General features: G+C 46.8%; 4 protein-coding genes across 7 annotated transcripts in view; 1 reads left to right on the forward strand and 3 right to left on the reverse strand.

Moving 5' to 3' along the window:
* The window catches only part of cd247 (CD247 molecule), an 11,307-nt gene extending 7,195 nt beyond the window's left edge, over positions 1-4,112 (reverse strand). Inside the window, exons 1-2 of the mRNA XM_037974458.1 lie at positions 4,097-4,112; positions 3,716-4,038 (exon numbers count right to left, since the gene is read on the reverse strand). Of these exons, the coding sequence (XP_037830386.1) occupies positions 3,716-4,038; positions 4,097-4,112 (339 nt within the window). The remainder of the gene's footprint in view (positions 1-3,715; positions 4,039-4,096) is intronic.
* A 1,736-nt stretch (positions 4,113-5,848) lies between these two features.
* On the reverse strand, positions 5,849-8,228 carry creg1 (cellular repressor of E1A-stimulated genes 1). Of its 2 annotated transcripts, none has more exons than XM_017403790.3 (5): positions 7,859-8,228; positions 7,237-7,356; positions 6,772-6,885; positions 6,562-6,681; positions 5,849-6,295 (listed from the first exon to the last, which is right to left on the reverse strand). In XM_017403790.3, the coding sequence occupies exons 1-4, from the start codon at positions 8,138-8,140 to the stop codon at positions 6,595-6,597; spliced, it is 603 nt and encodes a 200-aa protein (XP_017259279.1). In that variant the 5' UTR covers positions 8,141-8,228; the 3' UTR covers positions 5,849-6,295; positions 6,562-6,594. The 2 variants fall into 2 exon arrangements, with proteins under 2 accessions (XP_017259279.1, XP_017259278.1); XM_017403789.3 differs by having other exon boundaries at positions 6,593-6,681; positions 7,859-8,227.
* Positions 8,229-8,606: 378 nt separating this feature from the next.
* setdb2 (SET domain bifurcated histone lysine methyltransferase 2) lies at positions 8,607-12,340 on the reverse strand. 2 transcript variants are annotated; one of them, XM_025003167.2, is made up of 12 exons: positions 12,199-12,336; positions 12,072-12,101; positions 11,851-11,964; positions 11,676-11,777; positions 11,430-11,605; positions 11,099-11,350; positions 10,428-10,756; positions 9,927-10,350; positions 9,702-9,750; positions 9,456-9,613; positions 8,932-9,020; positions 8,607-8,863 (listed from the first exon to the last, which is right to left on the reverse strand). In XM_025003167.2, exons 1-12 carry the CDS (start codon positions 12,227-12,229, stop codon positions 8,680-8,682), a joined length of 1,938 nt encoding a protein of 645 aa, XP_024858935.1. In that variant the 5' UTR covers positions 12,230-12,336; the 3' UTR covers positions 8,607-8,679. The 2 variants fall into 2 exon arrangements, with proteins under 2 accessions (XP_024858935.1, XP_017259275.1); XM_017403786.3 differs by lacking the exon at positions 12,072-12,101 and having other exon boundaries at positions 12,199-12,340.
* Positions 12,170-15,431, forward strand: part of LOC108228259 — a 7,820-nt gene continuing 4,558 nt past the window's right edge. The window contains exons 1-6 of one of the 2 annotated variants that reach the window (XM_025003169.2): positions 12,170-12,301; positions 13,598-13,810; positions 14,032-14,154; positions 14,320-14,552; positions 14,634-14,765; positions 14,844-15,031. In XM_025003169.2, coding sequence (XP_024858937.1) covers positions 13,615-13,810; positions 14,032-14,154; positions 14,320-14,552; positions 14,634-14,765; positions 14,844-15,031 — 872 coding nt within the window. In that variant the 5' untranslated portion in view covers positions 12,170-12,301; positions 13,598-13,614. Of the gene's footprint in view, positions 12,302-13,056; positions 13,300-13,597; positions 13,811-14,031; positions 14,155-14,319; positions 14,553-14,633; positions 14,766-14,843; positions 15,032-15,431 lie in introns of those variants that run through there. The other variant, XM_025003168.2, reaches the window with a different exon arrangement.

Genomic DNA, 15,431 nt, shown 5'->3' on the forward strand with positions numbered 1-15,431 from the left:
CTCGTTAGGACAAAGGAGCTTCAGTAAACGCTCGTTAGGACAAAGGAGCTTCAGTAGACGCTCGTTAGGACAAAGGAGCCTCAGTAAAAACTCGTTAGGACAAAGGAGCCTCAGTAAAAACTCGTTAGGACAAAGGAGCTTCAGTAAACACTCGTTAGGACAAAGGAGCTTCAGTAAACGCTCGTTAGGACAAAGGAGCTTCAGTAGACGCTCGTTAGGACAAAGGAGCCTCAGTAAAAACTCGTTAGGACAAAGGAGCTTCAGTAAAAACTCGTTAGACAAAAGGAGCTTTAATAAAAGTCTTCATTAAAGCGCTGCTGAGACACCAGCAGCTTCAAAGACTCAGAGACGACTTCCTGAATGAAAAGAGAATTCAGGTTTCAACTGTTGCACAACGTCACTGAGGTGATTAAAATCATTTATCAGTTTAACAGTTTCCATCTGAGCCCTCTCATCAGAGAAAAGGGGCGGGGCTTGGCTGCTGCCAATCAAAGGCTTTAAGTAGTTTGAGTTTTTAAATATTTTCAGTCAACTGCTGTAAAGTTCAGTAAGAAGTTTGTTTCACTTCCTGTTTAATTTTCCTGAACATCAAAATGTACAGAATGTAGGGGGGCAGCCATGATGGAAACAGGAGGAAGAGGAGCATGCTGGGTAATATAGAAGAGTCACGGTGTTGTTTCTATTAAAGGCATAAAATGATTAAACAGACGTTTGACTGCAGATGTTTAGGTTTCCTGTTGATGGAAACAAATTTATGGTAGTTTTAGGTTCTTTGGACTTCCTGTTTGAGCTGCACAGAAAACTGTCTTTATTTTTGTCTCATGTGAGTTCAGGCTGAGCAGAAGGAACGTGTCCTCGTCTCTTTGTCCTTTTCAGACGCTCTGCTGGCTTTTATATTGACTCTTTACCTGAGAGAGAAATAAATCTGTCTTCATCTAATAAAAGATCTTACCTGAAGGAGGAGTCCCTCAGGGCTGCGTCTTTGGATTTTAAATTATTGTCACATTTTATTTATTAAAAAATGTTGGTGACGTTCTGCTAAAACTGAGCTGAACTTTAACGCTGGTTTAGTTTTCAGACATTTAATGTTTTTAAACTCATGAAGACCGTAACGTTCTTCTGATTAAACGTGGACTCATCCTGACATTCAGACAGTTTGATAGAAGCGTTCTGTGAGTCTCGTCTGTTTTTGTTGAAAATTGTCCAAACAAAGACTGAATGTTGTAGTTCTGTGTGACTCAGAAGTTGTAGAAACTCTGCAGAAGTCAAACGTGTTTTTTTTATCAGCACTTGTTCCTGATAAACTCGTACCGTCGTTCTTTAATCTGCTCCGAGTCCAGAGAAGCGATTTACCAGATTAGCAGCTCGAGCTTTAATCTGCAGAACAGCCTCCGCCCTCCGGACTCTGTTCGCTCGGACCTTCATCTCTGTGAAGAATCGGTCCTTTCCTGGTCTTATCAGCACGAAGCACAGATCGGCTGCTTTAGGTTTGAAAGTCAGGCTTCAGAAACCACAGAGCAGCTTCCTGAGCCGAGCCGGGGGCTTTCACACCCTGTGGTCCATTAATGCTCGAGCTGCAGGGTAAAAATACAAAGAAATACACGGCCTGAGCTCAGAGACAGGTTCAGCTGCAGGAACAGGAACCACGACAACCGGTTCTTCTGTTTTAGGTTGACGAGTTCTTTAAATTAAATTAAATGTTTAATTAAATGAAATAAACCCAAACCAGCGCTGGTTAGTTTTAACTCAGCTGGTTAGTTTTAACTCAGCTGGTTAGTTTTAACTCAGCTGGTTATCGGTTAGTTTTCCACCCAAAGACCAGGTTAAACAGAACTCTGGGTTAATAATAACCAGAACTAACTAGCTGTTAGCCTCAGCTAGTTAGTCCAGTGGGTCCGACCCGATCAAACAGAACCGACCCCTGACCTGGCAGGTTTTAGTGCGTGCCGGGGTTTAAATAAAGACTCAGAAGGTTTTCAGTTCTTCATCTGAAAGGAGAACCGGAGAACCTGGAGAACATCGAGCTTCAAGAAAAACTAAAATACATTTTATTACAGAAATCTGACTTCCCTTCTTCAGAAACTATTATTTATAATAATTATTATTAAGCTTTAACTTCTTTAAACGGGTTCAGTTTGTTTCTGTGGGAGAAAAACCCGAGTCAGCTCAAACGGACCTGAACTCGTGTTTTAACTTCAGTTTTCTGCGGTGAACAGATTTAAACTCCAGGTTTGAAGGTTTCATGCTTGATTTTAACGCTGTTCTGAACCGGGCGGTCCGTTTCAGTGAATTCAGCTTTATTATTAATATTAGGTTTGGTTCTTCTGACGTGGAACTGCAGAGGAGACAAAGTTTTAAATTAAATTTAGAGTTTATAGTTAAATGTTAGTTCGCTGCCGAGTTTTCAGTTCCTGCTGTCTGGAGACAGATCGCTTCACTGGACCCGGGTTCTGGGCTCGGACTCAAGTTCTGGGCCCGGACCCGGGTTCTGGGCCGGGACCGGGTTCTGGACACGGACCCGAGTTCTGGGCCCGGACCCGGGTTTTTGGCGCGGACCCGGGTTCTGGGCACGGACCCGAGTTCTGGGCACGGACCTGAGTTCTGAGCACGGACCCGAGTTCTGGGCCCGGACCCGAGTTCTGGGCCCGGACCCGGGTTTTTGGCGCGGAGCCGGGTTCTGGGCCCGGACCCGGCCCTCTCCGAGTTTAAATTTATGTTTCCAGTAAGAACGTGAAAAATTGAAGAATAAAGTCAGACTTTATTGAAGCTGTTTTTGTTTAATTTCAGGTTCAGCTGAAAATGATAAAATCAGGATCAGATTAATTAAATCTTTTATTGATCCAGTCAGAAGTTTTTGTTTAGTTTAATTTGGTAATGTTCCTGAATGATTTTAACCATAAATTAAGTTCATTTTTTTACAAACTTTTTTTGTTTGTCAAATTAAAATTAAACTCCAAAGTGCCTAAAATCCCCTAAATTAAAATTTAAATGGTCTAAATAAGACCATTATTATTTTGTTTTCTAATTTTTAGTTTTGTCTCATCGGCAGTTAAATCTTTTTTAATTATAAATATTTTGTTTTAATTAAATATGCTGAGCGATTATTTGTACACACAGAAAGATGTTTGATATAAAAAATGAACTTTATTAAGTCAAATGTTTACATGATCAAAGTTTTGTAGAAGTTTAGAGTTTGTGGAGCAGCTGAGGCAACATTAAAAATAATTTAAAACAGTTTTTATAAAATAAGTTAATCTCCCGAACAGAACCTCCTTTAGTCCCACAGAAGACAGAAACCGTCGTGGTGTAAATTATTCGTTTTTCTGTCGACACAAACACAAACACACCATCCAAAATGGCCGCCAGGTCCTCTTTGCCGTTTGAAAACAGCTCCACTTATTTCCCCCAAAGATACAAAACGGCTCTAAATAAAATATTCTTCGTAATTTTCTGGATGTACAGAATTAATTTTTCTTTTTAAAGCTTTAAAAGTCGACTCAGAAACTTTTAGAGTTTTTAGCTCATGAAAGTCACTCGAAGCCAGCAGGATCCTCTAACGAGTCCCCGGGGTTTTGTTTCTCTTAATTCTTTTACAATCTCATTTTATAAAAACCCAACTGCCTCAGATTTCATTTTAAAGTTCCAAATATTCTGTAGATTTGATGTAATTTGAGAAAAGAGCTGAAATGGGTGTTAAAGAGCAGTCGAGGCTCACCTGCCGAGGGAAGAACCGAGGCCAGGACCAGCAGGCCAGATACCCAGGTCTGGAGCTCCATCTCACACCAGTTGGACCCAGAAGGCGACGTTTGTTCAGCCGGCTGCGAGCGATGAAGTGAGAGGAGTGAAGAGGAGTCTTCCTCTGTAGTCTGAAGTGGAACAGGAAGTGGTGAAGAGCTGCTGCTGCTGCTGCCAGGTGACACAGAGACACGGTTTCACTGAAGCTGCTGCAGCTCGACTTCCTCACACAGAAAACCTGGACTAGAAACAGGAGCCGGGCTGGAAGCTGAAGCCACACCGAGGACCGCCGCCCCCTGGTGGCTGCTTCCAGGAGCAGCTTTAAGCCCCGCCCCCTCCGCCTCTTTATGTCTTACCTCACTGTGGTTCAGATACATGTTTTTATTATGTGAGTGTCGGGTTACAGGAGGCTGGAGGTGGGGCTACTACAGGTGTTAAAATCAGCTGAAACAGGCCTTAAAATCAACTGAAACAGGCTGTAAAATCAGCTGAAACAAGTGTTAAAATCAGCTGAAACAGGCAGTAAAATCAGCTGAAACAAGTGTTAATATCAGCTGAAACAGGCCTTAGAATCAGCTGAAACAGGCAAAAAAATCAGCTGAAAGAGGCTTTAAAATAAGCTAAAACAGGCAATAAAATCAGCTAAACGAGCATTAAAATCAGCTAAAACAGGCCTAAAAATCAGCTGAAACAGGCCTTAGAATCAGCTGAAACAAGTGTTAAAATCAGCTGAAACAGGCCTTAGAATCAGCTGAAACAGGCTGTAAAATCAGCTGAAACAAGTGTTAAAATCAGCTGAAACAGGCCTTAGAATCAGCTGAAACAGGCATTAAAATCAGCTGAAACAGGCATAAAAATCAGCTGAAACAGGCTGTAAAATCAGCTGAAACAGGCTGTAAAATCAGCTGAAACAAGTGTTAATATCAGCTGAAACAGGCCTTAGAATCAGCTGAAACAGGCATAAAAATCAGCTGAAACAGGCTGTAAAATCAGCTGAAACAGGCCTTAAAATCAACTGAAACAGGCTGTAAAATCAGCTGAAACAAGTGTTAAAATCAGCTGAAACAGGCAGTAAAATCAGCTGAAACAAGTGTTAATATCAGCTGAAACAGGCCTTAGAATCAGCTGAAACAGGCAAAAAAATCAGCTGAAAGAGGCTTTAAAATAAGCTAAAACAGGCAATAAAATCAGCTAAACGAGCATTAAAATCAGCTAAAACAGGCCTAAAAATCAGCTGAAACAGGCCTTAGAATCAGCTGAAACAAGTGTTAAAATCAGCTGAAACAGGCCTTAGAATCAGCTGAAACAGGCTGTAAAATCAGCTGAAACAAGTGTTAAAATCAGCTGAAACAGGCCTTAGAATCAGCTGAAACAGGCATTAAAATCAGCTGAAACAGGCCTTAGAATCAGCTGAAACAGGCCTAAAAATCAGCTGAAACAGGTGGTAAAATCAGCTGAAACAGGCCTTAAAATCAACTAAAACAGGCCTTAGAATCAGCTGAAACAGGCCTTAAAATCAGCTGAAACAGGCCTTAGAATCAGCTGAAACAGGCCTTAGAATCAGGTGAAACAGGCGTTAAAATCAGCTAAAACAGGCTTTAAAATCAGCTGAAAATGGCATTAAAATCAGGTGAAACAGGCGTTAAAATCAGCTGAAAAAGGCATTAAAATCAGCTAAAACAGGCCTTAAAATCATCTAAACAAGCATTAAAATCAGCTAAAATAGGCTTTAAAATCAGCTGAAACAGGTGCTAAAAACGTGTTAAAATAAACCAAACATTAGCTGAGGTAAAGTTCGTCCAATTTATCCAGAAGTTTAAGATGTTTAAAGTCTAAAACAGGGAAACTGAGACTTTATTTCTTTTAAAAACAAATCTTTATTTTATTTTTATACAAAAATAACATTTCTGAGAATAAAAACATCTGAAGGCACCAAATGTTTCAACTGAAGCTTTAGATGAACACATTAAAACCAGCTGAGAATACTGAGAGTAATCACTGATTATTAATCATTAATTATTTATTATTAATTAATTATTGATTATTATTAATAATGATGTAAGCATGTCTGTAGAATCTCCTGGAGCAGCTCGTCACATCAAACTATAACAACATAATATAAAAATAAAAATTCTTCTTATAAGAATAAAAGTCACAAAAAGCATCCAAACACACCCTGATATACGGGTTCCCAAAGCTGGCCTCGGGGCCCCCTGTGAGTCACAACACACCCAGTTCTGGGTCCTGAGAGGAAAGAAAATGTAACAAAAATAATTCCTGATTTATTCTTTCTGGTAAAGTTTGGACCCCCTGCTCCAAAGGAAGGTGTCGCCCCCTGGAGGTCAGAATCTGACATCACAACTAAACCTGCTCTACACATTTATTACAAAAAATGATAATGTTTGATTTTTTTAAGGAAAAAAAAGGAAAAGTCGATGAAAAGAAGATTTTAAAAATGATTTGATTTGTTTCTGTTGAATCAATCTGAACAGAAAGAAACTTCAGAAAAGAGATTTAAAAAGAAGCGTGGAGATCTGCTGCAGGTCGACACGTTCTGGACCTGGAAAAAACAAGATAAACAAAAATAAACACAAAAAAACTAAAAAATAAACACAAACAGACACAAATAAACACTAGTTTGTGTTAAATATTTCCTGTTCTGCTGCCTCCTCAGCTGAAAACAGATTTTATTTGATTATTTGTGATTTTAAAGAGTTAAATCCCTTATTTTCTTCTAACGTTCTCAGCAGCACCAAGAACTTCAACTTCCTGTTTCACAGAAGTGTTCCTGTCTTTAAAAGTGGGCGGGGTCTGTGAGGGCCACACCTTTCAGAACCACAGAACCGGCAGCTCTCACCGTCAGGCGGACTTCCTGTGCGGTGACGCCTGGAAATACTCCTCCGGACTGACGGTTTTCACCCCGCCAAAGTAATCCAGCACCCACACCTGAAACGCAGAAGAAGAAGCTGAACTTCCTGTGGCTCGGCAGGTGTCAGGTGCTGCCGGACGCCCTGGGGGAAGCGGCGGTTCTGCTACCTGTGTGATGTTGAACTTGGCGAAGAACCAGCTGTGGTCCTTCGGCCAGTCGATCATCTCCGGGTGGCGGCTGAACAGAGCTTTCTTTGCAAACTCCGCCTCCGTGCCGTTCACCTGGACGGAAGGGAAGAAAGGGGGAGGAGTCATGTTCTGGAGCTCAACACACGGATACGCAGGTGAGGGCAGGAAAAGGACAGAAGAGGACAGGTGTGGACAGGAGACGACAGGTGAGGACAGAAGAGGACAGGAGACGACAGGTGAGGACAGGAGAGGACAGTTGAGGACGTGTGGACAGGAGAGGACAGGTGTGGACAGGAAAGGACAGTTGAGGACGTGTGGACAGGTGAGGACAGGTGTGGACAGGAGAGGACAGGTGAGGACGTGTGGACAGGTGAAGACAGGAGACGACAGGTGAGGACAGGAGAAGACAGGTGAGGACAGGTGAGGACAGGGGTGTGACAGTACCTCCAGCACGGATCCGGACAGGATGATGTGGGCGCACAGAGGACTCTGGGGGTCGAAGCCGTGCTGCCGGCAGTAATCAGTCTGAGCCAGAGACATGGACATGGACGCCTGAGGGTTCACCTGCAGGGGGCGGGGCCAAGGACAGGTAGCAGGTGAGCATCAAACGGAGCAAACATCTCAGTTTAAGGCCTACAGGCTCAGAGTGCTGAGGATGACTCTCAGCTTTCACCTCCCTGTCTGAATCTGAGCGCTCAGATGGCTGTGGCGGCCATCTTTAATCGGGTTGATTCCAGAGAAAGTTTTTGGTAAAAACATGATCGCCCGCCTGTGTTGTGATCTACCTGCAGAGACACGCCTCTCACAGAACATCTCACCTTGCAGAATCAGAAACCTTCGACCCTTCTACTAAAAGTATTTATTTATTCACCTAAAAAGAGGTTCTGACTCCAAATACTGGCAGAAATTCATATTTTCATGCAGCTGCTGGTGTTGCGATAATAAAACTGCTGAGTCACTGTCTGTAAAACTGCTGAGTCACGCCAACTCAAGTCACGTGACGTGCCGCCGATGTGACGCAGTAAAATAAATGTGGATGAGCGCCTTTCTGAGGAGCCTCCAGTACCTGCAGGTCCTGGACCGACACCTCCATCCGGGTCAGGTACAGGTACGGGACCCCGGAGCTGGTTCCGGGCGGCCCGTCGCTCACCGAGAACACGTTGGAGAACGGCTGGCCCACCACCGGGCTGTGCGTGGACACGGTGGCCATCGAAGTCCAGTCGCACCTGTGCGCGACGAAGCGCGCGACCCGGGCCACCTGCTCGTGAGGCGGGATCCGGAACCGGCACGCGGACGAAGACGGTCCGAGGAGGACCAGGAGCAGGACGAGCCGCAGGCAGGGCGCCATGGTGACCGGCAGGTCGGTGCGTGTCCGCCGAGGAGCCGAGAGCCGCGGGACCGGATGTAAACAGGCGCAGTTCCGGTCTGGAGTTTCAGGATAAAAGCGTCTTCAAAATAAGAGCGGCAAGAAGGCGTTCAGTAAAATAAAAATAAAAAAGACTTAAATAAAATAAGAGATAAACTGATTTCAAACTGGTTAAAATGTGAAAACTACAACTGTAACTTCAAAATAAAAGCGTTTTTATTTAAATCCTTTATGGAGCTTTAATGTACAGACTGAGGTTTACAAAATAAAAGGTTTTAGCTGGAAAGTTTCACAATAAAAGTTGCTTTTCTAAAATCTGCAAGATTTTAGAAATAAATCTTTTCGTTTCAGAATAAAAGCATTGGGTGGAAACAGCCTGTGGTGAAGTTTCAAAATAAAAGTGGTAATATATAAACTTGATCTTATTGACAAATAAAACCCCACAACAGATTTTTATTAAAATATTTTATTACAAAACTATAAATAAAAACATGCAGACATATTTACAAACAGTAAAAACGTCAGGTGGTTTCCATGGTTACCGGACCGCCAACGTCACACGTGTTGCAGAGGTTCTCCTCGATCTGAAGCCACCCCCGGCAACCGTCGCTGCGGCAGAGACAGGGCACTTCCTGTTTCTGCCCCGAGGCGCCGTGAGCGCCGGCCGAGTAGTTCCAGGTGAGCTCGGCGCCGGCCTTCAGCACCCTGACGGAAACACAACGCAGTTAAACCCACAGAAACCGGAGGCACCTGAACGCACCGTCAGGCCTCACCTGTCAGTGAAGAAGGCGATGACGGGGAAGGCGGGGTCGTGGGAGTCCGTGAAGACATTCTGGATGAAAAGGTTCGGCTGGCAGCTGTGCTGTGGGCGGAGCCAGAGGGAGAAACGTCATCATCATCATCATCATCATCGTCATCATCATCATCATCGTCATCATCATCATCGTCATCGTCATCATCATCATCGTCGTCATCATCATCATCGTTCAAATCAATAACTAATAAATACAAACTCCTTTAACCTACAGTCAGTAAAATAAAATCTGCTGAAAATAAAACATAAAACAACTTCCTGACACGTTTTCTAAATAAACTCCTGGGAGGTAAATCCATTCTGGAAAACTAGAAAATTATTTCTGTGAAGTTAAAGCTAACCAAGCAGAACAGAAGCTAAAGTTAGCCCAACAGCAGCTAAAAGCTAGAATCAGCTGAAGCGGAAGGTGTTTTCTGAAGCTGGCGTCTGACCGGACAGTTTGGACAGTTTGGACAGTTTGGACTCTGGTTCTGGTGGACTCACGTTGATGAAGCGGCTCACGTTCCCCTCCTTGCTGGCGTCCACCAAACACACGTCCTCCACCTCGGCGCCGCGCTTCAAACTCCTCCGGACCTCCATGTTGGAGCCGCTCACTTCCTGTCGGTCCTTTGAGGCAGAGACCTTCACCTGAGGCAGGTCACCTGCCGGGACACATCCAACCAGGTGAGAATCACAGGATCAAAGTTCAGACAGATGTTTGAATCTGGTCTGAGAGGAAACATCTGTAACCTGCTGATGGAGACATCTGGTCTGGACCTCCAACCAGAATCTCCTGAACCTGACAGAATAACAACAAGAACTTTCATTTAGAAACAGAACCGAAAATAGAGTTAATGCTGACTCAGCTCCGACACAATAATGCTGACTCAGCTCCAACACAATAATGCTGACTCAGCTCCGACACAATAATGCTGACTCAGCTCCGACACATTAAGAACGGTTCTGGCCACAGACCTTGCCCTGGTCCTGTGGCGCAGCACTGGATCCTGCAGGTCCTGCAGGTCTCTGGATCACCGGGACGTTCAGACGCAGCGAGGCTGGGATCAGAACAGGCGGGGGCATCTCCACCAGGCTCCTCCTCCCCTCCAGCACTGGCGGGGCCAGCCACTCGGTGACCACCTCCACCTCGTCGTCAGACGGCAGGTCGGCTGCAAACAGCTTCGGAGACTGCAGCTCCACCGGACTCTGGACTCGCTGCAGGACCACACCTGCAAAGATGCACACGAAGGTGCCGCGGTCCAGGTCGTCCCGGCAGCGGACGCCCCAGCCGCGGTCCCCGGTCTGGAAGACCTGGAGGCGGACTCTGATACCTCTCTGGACCAGGCGGTTCTGACAGCGAGAGCGGTCGCAGCCGCACCACGGTCCACATTCATACAACCTGCAGGAAGAGGAGGTGTTATCTCAGCAGCTCTTCTTCTACTGATTAGTTTGAATAACCTTTACGTGTTCTCTCACCCTGACGCCACAGGCTCCAGCAGCCGGTGGTGACTGTAGCCCCGCCCTCCAATCGTCATGGCGACACAGGCGCAGTGCTCGGCGTCGCAGCATCCATCACTGCAGTCGCAGCAGACGTGGAACAGCTTCGGGCCGCGGCTCAGAAAGCAGCCGTGCGGCCAGCGGTCCTTCCTGTAGCGAAAGTCTGAGGGCCGGGCGCCGCCGTCCCCGACGCACAGCTCCACCGGCATTGGCTCCGCCCCCCGGCTCAGGTCCTCCTCCAAGCAGGGCTGACCCGACGCCATGGGAGGGTCCAACTGAACCAAGTGGCTGAAGGTGAAGAAGTCCACCTGCAGCAGGGAGGTGTGAGGACAAGGTCACAGTCTGATCTGCTTCAAAACAAAGCTACAGCAGTTAGCATGTTAGCACAACTGCTAACATCCAGCTAAGTGCAAAAATCTGCATTTTCTGCTAAAATACAGTCAGAACAGCTGAAACTGAACCGTCAAATTTAAAACAAGAAGAAGAATATTAGCGCCAGTCACTCAAAGCTAACATTAGCTAAACTAAGCTAAAGTTACGAGCCCCCGTTAGCTGAAATAAAACCAGAGGTTAAAAAGTCAAAACGTCTAAGAGTCTCAGCACCCAGCTCCTGAACGAGCTGAAGTAGTTCTCACGTCTCTGACACGGACCTGCAGGATGTCGTAGCTCTCCGTCACAGACAGGAAGCACATCACGTCGTCATAGTTACAGAGACTCTGTCCACACGGTGCTTTGTAAATGACGTCCCAGTTGCCCACGTCCTCCTCAGGCCCCTCGCCGTCTCTGGTCGGAGACATCAGCGGCTTGGCGGTCAGTCTTTTAAAGCCGCAGAGCAGAGGCACCTTCAGCGGGTTCTGACCACACAGCGGGGAGGAGGACTGAGGCATTCTGGGTAAGCAGGCCTGGTGGGGGGCAGAGAGCGAGGTGTGAGGCTCTCAGAGGAAGGCTGTGTTCCTTTCTGCAGGTCTGTGACGTGTTTACCTTGCAGCAGCAGTGAGGGTGGTACTCCAGTTGGACCGGAACCAGAGGAGGCAGCAGCTCCTCTCTGCCAGCAGACGGCGCCGCTGAGACGGTCGGCCCGTTGAAGAGGCGGGCGGGGGAGGCAGAGGAAGAGGAGGCTGCGCCGGGGAGGGGGAAGTCAGCCGGCAGCAGCCCACCTGCAGAAACAAACGACCTCATTACTGAGAAACAACAACAACATAAGGACGCATCCAGACCGGCGTTTACCTGAACCGATGACCACCTGGACCACCGAGGAGTCCTGGTCCTGATGGGAGGCCAAGGAGAGGCAGTCCAGAGACTCCAGCAGCCTCACCGCCTGAACATACTCTGATGGAAACACAAACATCACAGCAGAAAATGCATAACCGCTCTGCTAACACCAACCAGGAGGGGGCAGCACCTTTATCTGTGGCGGTTTTCTTCTGCAGGACCCTCTTCAGGTGGTCCAGGTACTCAAAGATCCCGCTGAAAACCTGATCCACGTCCTCCTCGGCCCAGAAGGTTTTGGCATGTTCTGCAGAACACACATACAGATTCTCTTTCGGACGAACTTTTACTTTCAGAGTTCAAAACCAGACATGAAAACCAAACCGGAATCTAAACTTTGAGCTCTGCCCTCACCAATATGGCGGCGATCAGGGCGGAAGTTACCTGTTGGTGAAAATCTCGGTTTTGTCTGTGAAACCAGTACCACCAGTGACCCCCCCAGTCTGAGTGTGCGCGAGCTGCCGCGGCTCTATGATCTTACCCACGTCGCGTGGATCCAGCGCGTCTTCCATTATTATCCAGGACTGCTAGCTCCCAGCTAGCTCAATCAAAAACACTGCAGCTAATCCTAACGTGGATCCGAGGTAGCTGACTGCTACTAACAGCTCGCCAAATTAACCAACTAACTAACCAGCTTCAGCGGTTTAACCAAACACGCGCCGCCATTTTGGATCCATTTGAGTTCAGCATGGACTTTATTCATTCAGACTCGGAGCTGCTAAGCTAACTGCTAACTGGTGCTAACGACGAGCAAAAAGGTTTAAAGTATTTAAATCTCCACAAACAGAGCAAACACGACGTCAAATATACGGTTTACTCTTTTTAGGAGTGAAACTATTTGCAGTCTGATAGAATCCGCGCTTCCATCTGAACTGTTGTTAGTGTTGTTGGTCCACGCGGGCTGCCGTAGCTGCGCGAGGGTTTTTAATGCCCTGATTCTAGTCTGCCAGGCGATGAGTTATATTTTATTAAAACGGAGCAAAAGAAGCTGTTTAGAAGAAACACATACATAAATAAATCATGATTTCCATCTAAATTCAATTAGTGTTCACATTTAATAACTGTTACTTTCAGTCAATATTACAATTCTTCAAATAGTTTATACATTATTAGCCTTCATAACACTTATTTCATTTTCCCAATGTTTACATTTTCCAGGAGTTTCAGTTTTTATGAACATAAATAAAATCAACTGTTTAAAGATTATTGTTCACTTCCTATGTTTGTGTTTTTTGGGGAAAAGTTAATAATTGCAGATAAGTTTGTTGAGTTAAAGAGAAAAGGCTGATATCCGCCTGTGAGTCTAAACCCAGGGTGTGTGAGGGGCTGAACTGAGCCTAGTGGCGCTCCGTACTGCAGCGCGTTTCCAAAATAACATTAATAACCATCCGATCAGCTTTTATAACGGAGTCCTGTCAGAAAACAGCGCGTGGATAAAACCCGCAGCCTGTATGGAGACAAACTGCTGTACCCGGGAGTTCTTTGATCTCACCGCCCAGCTGCTGCTCACTTCCGGTTCGGTTTCATAACAGTTTGATAAGAAACTTATGCAAGTTTCTGAGAGGCGTCAAACATCGGACAGGTGAAGTGGTTTATTTTACTGTAAATAATAGAATTTATTTGTCCGCCTGTTACAACAAGCAGCCAGAACATTATGACCACCAGAAGGAACCAGCTTTAAGCAAACATCTGTAGTGAGAGTAGGGAGCAGGTGAAAGACAGCCTGGAGAGGAGAGGTTTGTGTAACAGAGGAGGATGGTCCAGTATGGACGCTAAAGGGAGCAGCTGGAATAAGAAGAATGTGTGATTATTAATACAGCAGGTTTATCAGGTGTTCCTAGTTTTCCTCACCTCCATCATCTTTCTGCTCCCTCCTGCAGTCGGTGGTGAGACGCTGATGTCGGAGATGTCTGCGGTTCGGCGGCCAGTCTGCGAGGCCTTCTGGGCGATGTGTGCGGGGGACTCCATGTCCATGCCTGTCCACTGGTACTACAATGTCCTCGACATCAGGAGGGACTTTGGAGGCTGGATCTCAGGCTTCAACTCGCCTGCAGACAGACACCCGTCCAGCATCCTGTCCCTGTCCAACACCGGTACATCCAACGCCATTATTTATGAAAACAACAGGAGCAAAGAAGAATCATTTAATGGACAGGACAGGACAGGAATCCTGTCCTTGCAGGTTTAACTTCAGACTGTTGTGTTTCATGTTGGACAGAAACACAAGCGTCATATTTTAGAATCACACAGAGTCCTGAGAACACGTCCTTGTGGAACGCCTCACAGATTAATGCTGCTGGTTGTTGTGTTGCAGCCGGCAGCGGTCGGACCGCCTGGTCCACCAGAACCAAACGGGTCGATGTTGTTGGGAACGTCATCCTCCATAACAAGCTTGAGTTGTGGAGCTCCTCCAGCGGCTCGGTCCATTATCACCAAGGTCCTGAAGATGAGTAATGGTTTTGTAACAATCATAATGTGTTTTTGTCTCCTGTCTCTGACTTCCTGTCTCTGACTTCCTGTCTCTGTGTCTCTCTGTTGGTATCTGTGCTGTTTGTCATTTTTGGCTCCTGTGGATCCGTAATGTCCCTCTCTGGTCCTGCAGGTCTTCAGGCCGGTGACAACACTCTGAACGTCCTCTGTTCCCTGCGAGCAGCCCGGACTCTCGTCCACGGACGTTTCAGAGACATCTCCCAGCCGGACGCTCGAGCCGCCGTCCTGTCAGACTACGTCCACTTCCTGACCACGCCCGGCTCCCACGCCGACACCTACGCCGAGTCGTTCCACCGATCGTTCTTCGCCGACTGGCAGGACAGCAGACCAGCGTCTCCCCGTGAGGTGAAATGAGCGTCCTCATCCAGCCACTGGAGACCAGGGGTCCCATCTGTCCCGTCTGATTGGACTTCCTGTCCTCTGCAGGTTCTGATGTTTGCAGAGAACCGTTCCAGACGAATGCTGAGCTCTCGGTTTCCTGACAGCCAGCTGGACGCCATCGGCTGCCTTCCCATGATCCTCCCCTTCGTCCTGCTGTCAGCCAATGAGGAGCGAGCTGTGAGCGAGGACAGATCAGAGATGTGTCTGAAACGTCCCCAATGGTCCCATCTCACCTTCCACTGTCTCTGTGTTCAGGTGTCGGCTGCGGTGGAGTTCGTGAAACTCACCCATCCTCACCCCAACGTGCCCGAGTACGTGTCCATCTACTGCCGTGCGCTGCACAACGTTGTGGGCGGAGCCAGCGTCCGTCAGCAGGCAGAGGACGCTCTGAGGACACTGGGAACCTGGGACATCTGCCAGAGCTTCAGCCGCAAGGCTGCCAGGTCCGACTGAACCGGGTCGATGTCATGTTTCATTCCTGATGATCACCATTTCCTGTCAGTCAAACAGCACTTCCTCACAGGTCCTTCACAATAAAAGCCCACCAGAAAGAGTATTTCAGTTTAAAACCAGGTTCTTTTGTCAGACAGACGTGAGCTTCAGGTTCACGGTTCTCAGCAGAAGACCCCAAACCCAAACCCCACATTCCACTTCAGCCAACGATGACTGAGGCTGGAGAGTCTGAGTTCTACTGAGCAGGTTCTACTGAGCAGGTTCTACTGAGCAGGTTCTTCTGAGCAGGTTCTACTGAGCAGGTTCTACTGAGCAGGTTCTTCTGAGCAGGTTCTACTCAGCAGGTTCTACTGAGCAGGTTCTGCTGAGCAGGTTCTTCTGAGCAGGTTC

This window comes from Kryptolebias marmoratus, unplaced genomic scaffold (genome assembly GCF_001649575.2).
Source record: "Kryptolebias marmoratus isolate JLee-2015 unplaced genomic scaffold, ASM164957v2 Scaffold60, whole genome shotgun sequence".
Classification (NCBI taxonomy): Eukaryota; Metazoa; Chordata; class Actinopteri; order Cyprinodontiformes; family Rivulidae; genus Kryptolebias; species Kryptolebias marmoratus.